We start from the raw sequence: 16,158 nt of genomic DNA on the forward strand, positions 1-16,158 counted from the left end.
CACTGTACCCCCACATATATCATATATACCCCTCACACCACAACTGACCACACTGTGCCCCCCACATATATCATATATAACCCTCACTCCACAACTGTCCACACTGTACCCCCACATATATCATATATACCCCTCACACCACAACTGACCACACTGTGCCCCCCACATATATCATATATAACCCTCACTCCACAACTGACCACACTGTGCCCCCACATATATCATATATACCCATCACACCACAACTGTCCACACTGTACCCCACATATATCATATATAACCCTCACTCCACAACTGACCACACTGTGCCCCCACATATATCATATATAACCCTCACTCCACAACTGACCACACTGTGCCCCCACATATATCATATATACCCATCACACCACAACTGACCACACTGTGTCCCCACATATATCATATATACCCATCACACCAAAACTGACCACACTGTGACCTCACATATATCATATATAACCCTCACTCCACAACTGTCCACACTGTGCCCCCCACATATATCATATATAACCCTCACTCCACAACTGTCCACACTGTACCCCCACATATATCATATATACCCCTCACACCACAACTGACCACACTGTGTCCTCACATATATCATATATACCCCTCACACCACAACTGACCACACTGTGTCCCCACATATATCATATATACACCTCACACCACACCTGACCACACTGTGCCCCCACATATATCATATGTACCCCTCACACCACAACTGACCACACTGTGTCCTCACATATATCATATATACCCCTCACACCACAACTGTCCACACTGTACCCCCACATATATCATATATACCCCTCACACCACAACTGACCACACTGTGTCCTCACATATATCATATATACCCCTCACACCACAACTGACCACACTGTGTCCTCACATATATCATATATACCCCTCACACCACAACTGACCACACTGTGTCCTCACATATATCATATATACCCCTCACACCACAACTGTCCACACTGTACCCCCACATATATCATATATACCCCTCACACCACAACTGACCACACTGTACCCCCACATATATCATATATACCCCTCACACAACAACTGACCACACTGTAACCCCAGATATATCATATATACCCCTCACACAACAACTGACCACACTGTACCCCCACATATATCATATATAACCCTCACACCACAACTGACCACACTGTGACCTCACATATATCATATATACCCCTCACACCACAACTGACCACACTGTACCCCCACATATATCATTTATACACCTCACACAACAACTGACCACACTGTACCCCCACATATATCATATATACCCCTCACACAACATCTGACCACACTGTACCCCCACATATATCATATATACCCATCACACCACAACTGACCACACTGTGACCTCACATATATCATATATACCCCTCACTCCACAACTGTCCACACTGTACCCCCACATATATCATATATAACCCTCACACCACAACTGACCACACTGTGTCCTCACATATATCATATATACCCCTCACACCACAACTGACCACACTGTACCCCCACATATATCATATATAACCCTCACACCACAACTGACCACACTGTGTCCTCACATATATCATATATACCCCTCACACCACAACTGTCCACACTGTACCCCCACATATATCATATATACCCCTCACACCACAACTGACCACACTGTACCCCCACATATATCATATATACCCCTTACACCACAACTGACCACACTGTACCCCCACATATATCATATATAACCCTCACACCACAACTGACCACACTGTGACCTCACATATATCATATATACCCATCACACCACAACTGACCACACTGTGCCCCCCACATATATCAAATATAACCCTCACTCCACAACTGACCACACTGTACCCCCACATATATTATATATACCCCTCACACCACAACTGACCACACTGTACCCCCACATATATCATATATAACCCTCACTCCACAACTGACCACACTGTACCCCACATATATCATATATACCCATCACACCACAACTGTCCACACTGTACCCCACATATATCATATATAACCCTCACTCCACAACTGACCACACTGTGCCCCCACATATATCATATATACCCCTCACACCACAAATGACCACACTGTACCCCCACATATATCATATATACCCATCACACCACAACTGACCACACTGTGACCTCACATATATCATATATAACCCTCACTTCACAACTGTCCACACTGTGCCCCCACATATATCATATATACCCCTCACACCACAACTGACCACACTGTACCCCCACATATATCATATATAACCCTCACACCACAACTGACCACACTGTGTCCTCACATATATCATATATACCCCTCACACCACAACTGACCACACTGTGCCCCTACATATATCATATATACCCCTCACACCAGAACTGACCACACTGTACCCCCACATATATCATATATACCTATTACACCAGAACTGACCACACTGTGCCCCCACATATATCATATATACCCCTCACACCACAACTGATCACACTGTGACCCCACATATATCATATATACCCCTCACACCACAACTGTCCACACTGTACCCCCACATATATCATATATACCTCTCACACCACAACTGACCACACTGTGCCCCCACATATATCATATATACCCCTCACACCACAACTGACCACACTGTGCCCCCACATATATCATATATACCCCTCACACCACAACTGATCACACTGTGCCCCCACATATATCATATATACCCCTCACACCACAACTGACCACACTGTGCCCCCACATATATCATATATACCCCTCACACCACAACTGATCACACTGTGCCCCCACATATATCATATATACCCATCACACCACAACTGACCACACTGTACCCCCACATATATCATATATACCCCTCACACCACAACTGACCACACTGTACCCCTACATATATCATATATACCCATCACACCACAACTGACCACACTGTGTCCCCACATATATCATATATACCCCTCACACCACAACTGTCCACACTGCACATGTAATTATAAAGTGTCTGCGCCAGTTTTCTGGTACTTTTTGCTGATAGAAGATCTTTAGATTTTGTACATGTTATAAAGTGTCTGACAGTCTTGTACCCGGAATCTATTATGTTGAGGTTCATGTCCTTAGGTTTTCCTGCAGATCTGAGGAGATTTATGTCGGACATTAGGAGCTGCTGCCAGAGGATTCTCACGGCCCTGAACATATGGATCCCATAATACACACAATTACTCCCAAAGCCTTGGCTGGATGTGGGCCCAGTCCTGCCCTGGGGGACCCCATAAACACTCTGACATTTCTCCGACGCCAAGGAGAAGGGTGGGAGATGCCAATTACAGGAACAGATGGAGGAGAACAGAGGAAGGAGGGGAAGGATAAGAGACACAGAGAGGAGAACAACAAAATCCCAGCGCAAAGATCCGGACCTAGCACATCCTGCATGAGGGAGGCACCACAGGAACCACAGACTGCCTTCTGGGGGCGCTATCTGCCTGCATTCCATAGCCCACACCAGAATCACTAAGATCCCCAAAAGTCAGTGGTGAAAGAGACCAGGACACAAGAAGCTGCTGCATTGGGTTTATTAGAGGAACATCTAAGATTTCACAGCTGTGGCAAATCCCAATCTGTTACTGCTGCGATCAAACGCCACAAAATATTCACGGATGAAAATATCTCCAAGTATCCAAGGACCTTCTGTGGTCTGGAAACCGCTGGTGCAAGATCCAGAGAACTGCAACAAGAGACAAACATTACTATAATCCTCTCCTCCACTACATGACTGTATGATCCTGTCCTCTCCTCCACTACATGACTGTATGATCCTCTCCTGTCCTCCACTACATGACTGTATGATCCTCTCCTCTCCTCCACTACATGACTGTATGATCTTCTCCTCTCCTCCACTACATGACTGTATGATCTTCTCCTCTCCTCCACTACATGACTGTATGATCCTCTCCTCTACTACATGACTGTATGATCCTCTCCTCCACTACATGACTGTATGATCCTCTCCTCCACTACATGACTGTATGATCCTCTCCTCCACTACATGACTATATGATCCGATCCTCTCCTCCACTACATGACTGTATGATCCTGTCCTCCACTACATGACTGTATGATCCTGTCCTCTCCTCCACTACATGACTGTATGATCCTGTCCCCCACTACATGACTGTATGATCCTCGCCTCCATTACATTACTGTATGATCCTCTCCTCCACTACATGACTGTATGATCCTCTCCTCCACTACATGACTCTATGATCCTCTCCTCCACTACATGACTGTATGATCCTCTCCTCCACTACATGACTCTATGATCCTCTCCTCTCATCTACTACATGACTGTATGATCCTGTCCCCCAATACATGACTGTATGATCCTGTCCTCCACTACATGACTGTATGATCCTCTCCTCTACTACATGACTGTATGATCCTCTCCTCCACTACATGACTGTATGAACCGCTCCTCCACTACATGACTGTATGATCCGCTCCTCCACTACATGACTGTATGATCCGCTCCTCCACTACATGACTGTATGATCCGCTCCTCCACTACATGACTGTATGATCCGCTCCTCCACTACATGACTGTATGATCCTCTCCTCTCATGTACTACATGACTGTATGATCCTGTCCCCCAATACATGACTGTATGATCCTGTCCTCCACTACATGACTGTATGATCCTCTCCTCTACTACATGACTGTATGACTGTATGATCCTCTCCTCCACTACATGACTGTATGATCCTCTCCTCTCCTCCACTACATGACTGTATGATCCGCTCCTCCACTACATGACTGTATGATCCACTCCTCCACTACATGACTGTATGATCCGCTCCTCCACTACATGACTGTATGATCCTCTCCTCCACTACATGACTGTATGATCCTCTCCTCTCATCTACTACATGACTGTATGATCCTGTCCCCCAATACATGACTGTATGATCCTGTCCTCCACTACATGACTGTATGATCCTCTCCTCTACTACATGACTGTATGATCCTCTCCTCCACTACATGACTGTATGATCCTCTCCTCTCCTCCACTACATGACTGTATGATCCGCTCCTCCACTACATGACTGTATGATCCACTCCTCCACTACATGACTGTATGATCCTGTCCTCCACTACATGACTGTATGATCCTGTCCTCCACTACATGACTGTATGATCCTGTCCTCTACTACATGACTGTATGATCCTGTCCCCCACTACATGACTGTATGATCCTGTCCCCCACTACATGACTGTATGATCCTGTCCTCCACTACATGACTGTATGATCCTCTCCTCCATTACATTACTGTATGATCCTCTCCTCCACTACATGACTGTATGATCCTCTCCTCCACTACATGACTGTATGATCCTCTCCTCCACTACATGACTGTATGATCCTCTCCTCCACTACATGACTGTATGATCCTCTCCTCTCATCTACTACATGACTGTATGATCCTGTCCCCCACTACATGACTGTATGATCCTCTCCTCTCCTCCACTTCCTGACTGTATGATCCACTTCTCCGCTACATTACTTTATGATCCTCTCCTCCACTACATGACTGTATGATCCGCTCCTCCACTACATGACTGTATGATCCGCTCCTCCACTACATGACTGTATGATCCTCTCCTCCACTACATGACTGTATGATCCTCTCCTCTCCTCCACTACATGACTGTATGATCCTCTCCTCCACTACATGACTGTATGATCCGCTCCTCCACTACATGACTGTATGATCCTCTCCTCCACTACATGACTGTATGATCCTCTCCTCTCCTCCACTACATGACTGTATGATCCTCTCCTCCACTACATGACTGTATGATCCGCTCCTCCACTACATGACTGTATGATCCGCTCCTCCACTTCATTACTGTATGATCCACTCCTCACATGACTCCTGATCCCGCATAGGCAGTACAATGTGGGGGAGAGAGGGGCAGTCTGGGACATTCATCCAACCACCCGGGATGGGGGACACCGGCTGAAAACCGGGACTGTCCTGCCGAATCCAGGATGGTTGGGAGCTATGGGACTGACTGGTCACACCAATGCAATAAGCAGAAAAATGTGTTTTTGGCCAGGAGTGGCCGCGGTTTCTTATTTCCCGGCAAAAGACTAAAAATGTAGATAATCAGTGGGTAGTGGAAACAAGCAAGAGCTTTGTACATAGCAGAACTTTCCACTGTCCCTCATGTCAGCCCGGCACTGGTGACTGCTAACACTCCACCTCTAGGGGGCTCCTGTCCTGGGCTCCCCTGCTCCCTGAACCCTACACTACACTTTGCAGATGGATGAGATGTGGCCTCAACCTCAGGATCCGTGGCTCCTCCTTGATATACTTCACACTGATTGGCTGATAGAGGCTTCCTATCAGCCAATCAGAGCCACTCCCACTCTCAGTTCCTGCCTTAGTCATGTGACTTGCCCCTTAGATTCTCTCATTTCTGATCTACATGCAGAAGCTGTAACCTCTGGTGATCGTCATCTGGGAGGTGACCATGGAGCCCCAGACTGATGACTACAGTCCTCCTCCACCTTGGGTAAGGACTGTTGGCCCATTGTGAGACGTCCTACCTGGCTGATGTATGCGGATGCGGGCACCAGGTACTTCATCCCATTGATGGTTATGGTCATGTCCGGCAGGGAGCTGATCGTGTTACACGTCACATGGTACTGAAACCAAGAAGATGGGGGTATTAGTCCATCTCTGCCCCCAGCTCCACCGACAGTCCATCACCTGGAGATACTAGACTCCATATAAAGGGTTAATAATGAAGAATGTTAAAGCAGAGATAAGAGGAGGCACCTAGAGATATGGGGCACAGAGATAAAAGGGAGGCACCTAGAGAAATGGACATGTAAAGATAAGAGGAGGCACCTAGAGAGATCGTTATATCACATCTAATACGACAACCCTCCACAATACATTTATGTCATCTCCTGGGACCACCTCCACCGCATGGACATTATTTATCTTCTTGGATATTATCTCATCCAGTAAGGTGGCCCCTTTCATTGGTATAATGTCACCTTGGGGTGGACCATCCCTTACAAGGAGGCCCTCCGCCCTGTTTCTATGGCACCCTGGGTAAGTTATTTCTTCATAACATCTAATAACAGGGTCCCCCCACTTTTGTCATTTTAGGGTGATTTGATCTGCTAAAAGCTACAATCACCAGTCCATAGAGGTCCGCCTGGGCACCAATGGCTTTCTGGATCCTTCCTATGGCCTCTGGGTGGCCAGCAATTACTGAGGTCCCGGTGTCTACGATCGCCTGACATCCATCCTGGCAAGCAACAACCTGACCATCCAGAGTGACCCTGGAAGAAGAGAAGATCAGAGACTCAACATGTCACCTTCTCCATGATGCATCAAGTTCTCCAGCAATCATCACCTATAGTCACCATAATCCTTCATATCCGGTCAGTAACGTCGAGTCTCCGCCACCCCAGGCTCACGTGGAGCCCCCGTCACCCCAGGCTCACGGCGAGTCTCTGCCACCCCAGGCTCACGTCGAGTCTCCGTCACCCCAGGCTTAGAACTTATTCTGGGATCTTATGTAAACACCAGGGAATGGGAGATCTTCAGATTCTGGGGAAATGTCTTCCTCATGACCAGGAAGTCCCAGGCTTGATGAGTGAATTGGGATCGGCTACTGGGAGTTCCTCATGATCAATTGAGGAGAACAAAAATAAACTATTCATCCCCTCGTAAATGTAAAGAGCAGAGGAACTTCTGCTGCTTCTCAGGGAAGAGAATGTTTTATCACAGGCTCTCTGGGTCCAGATGTGAAACCAACAGATAAAACATCTGGAAGGAAACAGCCACAACAACAAACATCTAATGCTAGTATCACCATCATCTCCAGCAGGAACCTCACATGCACAAGCACAGCGGCAGGAGGCAGGAACCTCACATGCACAAGCACAGCGGCAGGAGGCAGGAACCTCACATGCACAAGCACAGCAGCAGGAGGCAGGAACCTCACATGCACAAGCACAAGCAGCAGGAGGCAGGAACCTCACATGCACAAGCACAGCAGCAGGAGGCAGGAACCTCACATGCACAAGCACAAGCAGCAGGAGGCAGGAACCTCACATGCACAAGCACAGCAGCAGGAGGCAGGAACCTCACATGCACAAGCACAGCAGCAGAAGAAAGGAACCTCACATGCACAAGCACAGCAGCAGGAGGCAGGAAACTCACAAGCACAGCAGCAGGAGGCAGGAACCTCACATGCACAAGCACAGTAGCAGGAGGCAGGAACCTCACATGCACAAGCACAGCAGCAGGAGGCAGGAACCTCACATGCACAGCAGCAGGAGGCAGGAACCTCACATGCACAAGCACAGCGGCAGGAGGCAGGAACCTCACATGCACAAGCACAGCGGCAGGAGGCAGGAACCTCACATGCACAAGCACAGCGGCAGGAGGCAGGGACCTCACATGCACAAGCACAGCAGCAGGAGGCAGGAACCTCACATGCACAAGCACAGCAGCAGGAGGCAGGAACCTCACATGCAAAAGCACAGCAGCAGGAGGCAGGAACCTCACATGCAAAAGCACAGCAGCAGGAGGCAGGAACCTCACATGCACAAGCACAGCAGCAGGAGGCAGGAACCTCACATGCACAAGCACAGTAGCAGGAGGCAGGAACCTCACATGCACAAGCACAGCAGCAGGAGGCAGGAACCTCATATGCACAAGCACAGAGGCAGGGACCTCACATGCACAAGCAAAGCAGCAGGAGGCAGGGACCTCACATGCACAAGCACAGCAGCAGGAGGCAGGAACCTCACATGCACAAGCACAGCAGCAGGAGGCAGGAACCTCACATGCACAAGCACAGCAGCAGGAGGCAGGAACCTCACATGCACAAGCACAGCAGCAGGAGGCAGGAACCTCACATGCACACGCACAGCAGCAGGAGGCAGGAACCTCACATGCACAAGCACAGCAGCAGGAGGCAGGAACCTCACATGCAAAAGCACAGCAGCAGGAGGCAGGAACCTCACATGCACAAGCACAGCAGCAGGAGGCAGGAACCTCACATGCACAAGCACTGAAGCAGGAGGCAGGAACCTCACATGCACAAGCACAGCAGCAGGAGGCAGGAACCTCACATGCACAAGCACAGCAGCAGTAGGCAGGAACCTCACATGCACAAGTACAGCAGCAGGAGGCAGAAACCTCACATGCACAAGTAACAGGAGGCAGAAACCTCACATGCACAAGCAGCAGGAGGCAGGAACCTCAAATGCACAAGCAACAGGAGGCAGGAACCTCACATGCACAAGCAGCAGGAGGCAGGAACCTCACATGCACAAGCAGCAGGAGGCAGGAACCTCACATGCACAAGCACAGCAGCAGGAGGCAGGAACCTCGCATGCACAAGCACAGCAGCAGGAGGCAGGAACCTCACAGGCACAGCAGCAGGAGGCAGGAACCTCACATGCACAGGCACATCAGTAGGAGGCAGGAACCTCACATGCACAAGCACAGCAGCAGGAGGCAGGAACCTCACATGCACAAGCACAGCAACAGGAGGCAGGAACCTCACATGCACAAGTACAGCAGCAGGAGGCAGGAACCTCACATGCACAAGCGGCAGGAGGCAAGAACCTCACATGCACAAGCAGCAGGAGGCAGGAACCTCACATGCACAAGCAGCAGGAGGCAGGAACCTCACATGCACAAGCACAGCAGGAGGCAGGAACCTCACATGCACAAGTACAGCAGCGGGAGGCAGGAACCTCACATGCACAAGCAACAGGAGGCAGGAACCTCACATGCACAAGCAGCAGGAGGCAGGAACCTCACATGCACAAGCACAGCAGCAGGAGGCAGGAACCTCACAAGTACAGCAGCAGGAGGCAGGAATCTCACATGCACAAGTACATCAGCAGGAGGCAGGAACCTCACATGCACAAGCAACAGGAGGCAGGAACCTCACATGCACAAGCAGCAGGAGGCAGGAACCTCACATGCACAAGCAGCAGGAGGCAGGAACCTCACATGCACAAGCAGCAGGAGGCAGGAACCTCACATGCACAAGCACAGCAACAGGAGGCAGGAACCTCACATGCACAAGCAGCAGGAGGCAGGAACCTCACATGCACAAGCTGCAGGAGGCAGGAACCTCACATGCACAAGCAGCAGGAGGCAGGAACCTCACATGCACAAGCAGCAGGAGGCAAGAACCTCACATGCACAAGCAGCAGGAGGCAGGAACCTCACATGCACAAGCAGCAGGAGGCAGGAACCTCACATGCACAAGCACAGCAACAGGAGGCAGGAACCTCACATGCACAAGTACAGCAGCAGGAGGCAGGAACCTCACATGCACAAGCAGCAGGAGGCAGGAACCTCACATGCACAAGCAGCAGGAGGCAGGAACCTCACATGCACAAGCACAGCAGCAGGAGGCAGGAACCTCACATGCACAAGTACAGCAGCAGGAGGCAGGAACCTCACATGCACAAGTACAGCAGCAGGAGGCAGGAACCTCACATGCACAAGTACAGCAGCAGGAGGCAGGAACCTCACAAGTACAGCAGCAGGAGGCAGGAACCTCACATGCACAAGCAACAGGAGGCAGGAACCTCACATGCACAAGCAGCAGGAGGCAGGAACCTCACATGCACAAGCAACAGGAGGCAGGAACCTCACATGCACAAGCAGCAGGAGGCAGGAACCTCACATGCACAAGCAGCAGGAGGCAGGAACCTCACATGCACAAGCAGCAGGAGGCAGGAACCTCACATGCACAAGCACAGCAACAGGAGGCAGGAACCTCACATGCACAAGCAGCAGGAGGCAGGAACCTCACATGCACAAGCTGCAGGAGGCAGGAACCTCACATGCACAAGCAGCAGGAGGCAGGAACCTCACATGCACAAGCAGCAGGAGGCAGGAACCTCACATGCACAAGCAGCAGGAGGCAGGAACCTCACATGCTCAAGCACAGCAGCAGGAGGCAGGAACCTCACATGCAGACAGAGGAATCAGGAAAAGTCTTCTCTGCACATGACTGTGCCCGCCCAGAGCTGTAGGCTACACTGGATAACTACAGCAGTGATAGGAGGAAGGAGCAAGGTTGTGCTTAGAAGTATCTTTATCACTTTAGGATCAATAGGGGATTAAGATTTTAACACTTTTTTTAAGGAAAACCTCTTTATAGCATAACTGTAAAATTACTGACAACTAATTTTATCGTCTCAGGAGAGATCATGTGACAACAATCCCAGCTATACCAGTTCTGCTGCTGGGATCTACCTAGCCGGAGATACAGGGTCATAGATCTATGAGGACATGTTCAGCAAGTACCTACGGGACACCAAGCACATCCTACACATTTTGGGGGCTGGAAACCCCATTATATTTTAGCTACAATGGATGCGACATCGCTGTACACTGTACGTTACTGTACGCAGCTACACAAGTCTATCTGAAAAAAATCCCCGAAATTTACCCACATTCAGATTGACTCCATTAGTCCCTGCATTGTATGAGGACTCGTTCTATGTCAGGACATGGGGTCCGGCCGTGAGGACCTGACGTGGGGTCTGGCCATGGGGACCTGCGTGGGGTCCGGCCATGGGGACCTGACGTGGGGTCCGGCCATGGGGATCATTTCCATCTTGAAGTCACTTCCACAGACAGAACAGAAACATCTGATAATATTTTGGACCTTACATTTTACATTGAAGATTCACAAATTAAGCCCAAATCCTTCAGTCATCCCGCGGCCAGCAACAGCCGAATACACAAATCCAGTCGTCATCCAACCACTTGGTCAGATGGAAACTAAAAGTCACCGCAGACAAGACGCAATATGACAAGGAAGAAGATAAGGATTGAACCATTAGAAAAAGGAAATGGCTGATATTCTGGAACACAGGAAGACAAATATATTAACCCTCTATTAACGCAGACAAACTGATCGTGCCATTCACCACTCAATGTAATAAGGACGGGGATAAAGCGCATTATCCGTCGCCACCAGGACAAAGTGATAGGAACAACGTTCCCCACAAAACCCACATTTACATTTGAAAAGGCTAAAAATGTGGGAAATGTAATTCCCCCCCCCAGACAGTAACTTCAATACCCATCCATGTGGATGAGCTGCCAGAACAAGGGGTTGTGCCCTGCATCACACGCCAACAAACTTACGTAGGCCGCACAATTCACTAAAATAAAGGAACACATGAAAAAAAATTTGAGGGCCGTCACTATACAAACGAGGGAAAGTTGCAGGGATCCAAGGTATTTGGAATTGAAAAGGTAAAGAGTGACTGAAGGGGTTAAGCCACGGAATGGAATGATTTGCATTCATGTAATCTGGAGGGGAAGTGGATAGTTTGCAATTATTTCATGTGTTTTTATCTTGATGCTACTTTTATTATTATAGCACATCCTACACTCAGTTCTTTATTGTATTTTGTAACCTGCACATTTGGAAAATTTTAGTGTATTTTATCAATAAAGTTGGAAAAAGCCAGACACATTCACACAGACCACTTGTTGTGGAGGGTAATTAGTGCTGACCTGGCAACACACTGACAGCTGTGCAGAACTTATATAAAGATCTGAGTCTACCCTGAGGGCACAACTATCGCTGAGGAATGAGGCAGCGAGCATTGTCACAACTATCCCAGAGGAAGGAGGCAGCAAGCCTTGTCACAACTATCCCAGAGGAAGGAGGCAGCGAGCCTCGTCACAACTATCCATAAGGAAGGAGACAGCAAGCCTTGTCACAACTATCCATGAGGAAGGAGACAGCAAGCCTTGTCACAACTATCCCAGAGGAAGGAGGCAGCAAGCCTTGTCACAACTATCCCAGAGGAAGGAGGCAGCGAGCCTTGTCACAACTATCCATGAGGAAGGAGGCAGCAAGCCTTGTCACAACTATCCCAGAGGAAGGAGGCAGCGAGCCTTGTCACAACTATCCCTGAGGAAGGAGACAGCAAGCCTTGTCACAACTATCCATGAGGAAGGAGGCAGCGAGCCTTGTCACAACTATCCCTGAGGATGAGGCAGCGAGCATTGTCACAACTATCCCAGAGGAAGGAGGCAGCAAGCCTTGTCACAACTATCCCAGAGGAAGGAGGCAGCGAGCCTTGTCACAACTATCCATAAGGAAGGAGACAGCAAGCCTTGTCACAACTATCCATGAGGAAGGAGACAGCGAGCCTTGTCACAACTATCCCTGAGGAAGGAGGCAGCGAGCCTTGTTACAACTATCCCTGAGGAAGGAGGCAGCGAGCCTTGTCACAACTATCCCTGAGGAAGGAGGCAGCGAGCCTTGTCACAACTATCCCTGAGGAAGGAGGCAGCGAGCCTTGTCACAACTATCCCTGAGGAAAGAGGCAGTGGCCTTTGAATCTAGGGGGAAGCAGTTGTGCTTCCCCAGGTGATGTCACCATACTAGGTGTTTTATATTAGCAGTAGGGTCAGCCAGGGCTCACCTACACTTACAGCAAAAAGTGGACACCCAGCAGCACACAAGATGGTTACCCACCACATCCAGAAGACTCTCAGCTTCAGCCAGAGATCTATGTGAGCCGCGACAGAAGTTGGAAGGCAACACAAACTTACAAGCAACAAGGTAAACAACATCTAGTTGTGGAGGCAGAACTATTGCTGTTAGCCATTCTTACCAACCAAGCTGAGGCACATGCTCCACTTATCAGGCTGCAATCTGTTACTTATCCAGTGCAGGAGTGACTGTATCCTTAGATATATGAGGCTATTCCTTAAGTGGGCGGGACTTCCTGGTTGTGACATCAGCTCAGGGCACTGAAGCCAGAGCAGATGAGGGCATTCATAATTCAGGGTAACACGTTTTCATTGGACAACCTGAAGCATGTGATGAGTCACATGCACGTGACATCACCCCAGGTCCTATTTTCTTGCTCTCCTCTCCTCCAGCTCCTCCCAACAAGCCTCCTCTCGTCTCTAGCTGTTCTATACAGTTTCCCATGGTTACCAGGAATCATGGCAAATGAAGATTAGTCTGGGGGACAAGGTAAAGCCTCTGCTAGAAGCTAAGCGCCTGCAGATTACAGTAAATTAGAGAATTGCTCATCTCTGATTAGTGCAGAGCTAAGCAAAAGTTTTTATACTTTACAGTTGTACTTTAACTTCATTATCATCATAATCGTCAGTCAATGCCACCACAATCATTGTGAACATGTCAACCAGTCACCCCGACAATCACTGATCACCAGCGTTATCCCCATCTTCAGATATCACTATGGTTATTAGATGCGACCAATCTGCAGAAGATGTTGTAGTTGTCCTACCGCTCTATGGTGATCTGCCAGAACTTCTCATGTGTGACAGGAACCCAGTGAAGACTTCCAGTGTAGAGAGAGTCATCGATGCCTCCAAACACCACAACACTGCCGCTCCCGCTGAAAGATACCACCAATAAGTATGAGAGCTACAACATTATGGGAGGGGCAAGAAGCGCCAGTCCTACAATGAGGGGCAAGAAGCTCCAGTCCTACAATGAGGGGCAAGAAGCTCCAGTCCTACAATGAGGGGCAAGAAGCTCCAGTCCTACAATGAGGGGCAAGAAGCTCCAGTCCTACAATGAGGGGCAAGAAGCTCCAGTTGTCTTACCTACTGAGATATACTGAGAAGATGTCCTTGGGTATTAACCCTTGACTCCACATGTTGTCAAACACTGGTGGGGTACCAGACACAGAGAGACTTGGGAATCCCAACCCTAGGATACCATCAAAGTGAGAGTAGTGGAGGAAGAAGGACTCTGTTTCACTGATGATGAGACTTTGCTTGGTGACTTGGATACTCCCCACCTGGTGGATGGTAAAACACACAACGTCAGCCCCCAGCAGTCACACTGCCCTCTACAGGTAAGTACAGCCGGGAGTGGTCACATCATGTGACATGGAGCATCTAGTGGACCTTATCCTGGTGGGTCAGAGACAGCACATGGAGCATCTAGTGGACCTTGCCCTAATACTTGCCTCTACGTTATCAGAGATAAGTGCACCCTTTATGCTTCCTGTCCCATAAGAGATGGAGACGGTTTCATCAGAGGACTGGAAGGTGGAGGACAAGCGAGGGTTAAATCTCTGGTGATTTGCTGAGGACATAAAGGAGAAGGAGAAAGACGAGGTCAGAGATTCCACAACATCAAGAGCTGTATATATATATGTACCCCCCATATAACAGAGCTGTATATATATGTACCCCCCATATAACAGAGCTGTATATATATGTACCCCCATATAACAGAGCTGTATATATATATATATGTGCGTACCCCATATAACAGAGCTGTATATATATGTACCCCATATAACAGAGCTATATATATATGTACCCCCATATAACAGAGCTGTATATATATATGTACCCCATATAACAGAGCTGTATATATATATATGTACCCCCATATAACAGAGCTATATATATGTGTGTGTACCCCATATAACAGAGATGTATATATATGTACCCCATATAACAGAGCTGTATATATGTATATATATATGTACCCCCATATAACAGAGCTGTATATATATATGTACCCCATATAACAGAGCTGTATATATGTACCCCCATATAACAGAGCTGTATATATGTACCCCCATATAACAGAGCTGTATATATGTACCCCCATATAACAGAGCTGTATATATGTACCCCCATATAACAGAGCTGTATATATGTACCCCCATATAACAGAGCTGTATATATGTACCCCCATATAACAGAGCTGTATATATGTACCCCATATAACAGAGCTGTATATATGTACCCCCATATAACAGAGCTGTATATATATATATATATATGTGTGTGCCCCCATATAACAGAGCTATATATATATATATGTACCCCCATATAACAGAGCTGTATATATATATATATATATATATGTACCCCATATAACAGAGCTGTATATATATATATATCTATATATATGTACCCCCATATAACAGAGCTGTATATATATGTACCCCCATATAACAGAGCTGTATATATGTACCCCCCATATAACAGAGCTGTATATATATA

At 48.1% G+C, this 16,158-nt stretch overlaps 1 protein-coding gene across 1 annotated transcript in view; it reads right to left on the minus strand.

Moving 5' to 3' along the window:
* Positions 1-3,629: 3,629 nt before the first annotated feature.
* LOC140085039 (pepsin A-like) overlaps positions 3,630-16,158 on the minus strand; it is a 260,155-nt gene continuing 247,626 nt past the window's right edge. Inside the window, exons 4-9 of the mRNA XM_072126503.1 lie at positions 15,105-15,223; positions 14,737-14,933; positions 14,415-14,525; positions 7,283-7,427; positions 6,681-6,779; positions 3,630-3,796 (exon numbers count right to left, since the gene is read on the minus strand). Coding sequence (XP_071982604.1) covers positions 3,659-3,796; positions 6,681-6,779; positions 7,283-7,427; positions 14,415-14,525; positions 14,737-14,933; positions 15,105-15,223 — 809 coding nt within the window. The 3' untranslated portion in view covers positions 3,630-3,658. The remainder of the gene's footprint in view (positions 3,797-6,680; positions 6,780-7,282; positions 7,428-14,414; positions 14,526-14,736; positions 14,934-15,104; positions 15,224-16,158) is intronic.

This window comes from Engystomops pustulosus, chromosome 1, assembly GCF_040894005.1.
Source record: "Engystomops pustulosus chromosome 1, aEngPut4.maternal, whole genome shotgun sequence".
NCBI classification, from domain to species: Eukaryota; Metazoa; Chordata; class Amphibia; order Anura; family Leptodactylidae; genus Engystomops; species Engystomops pustulosus.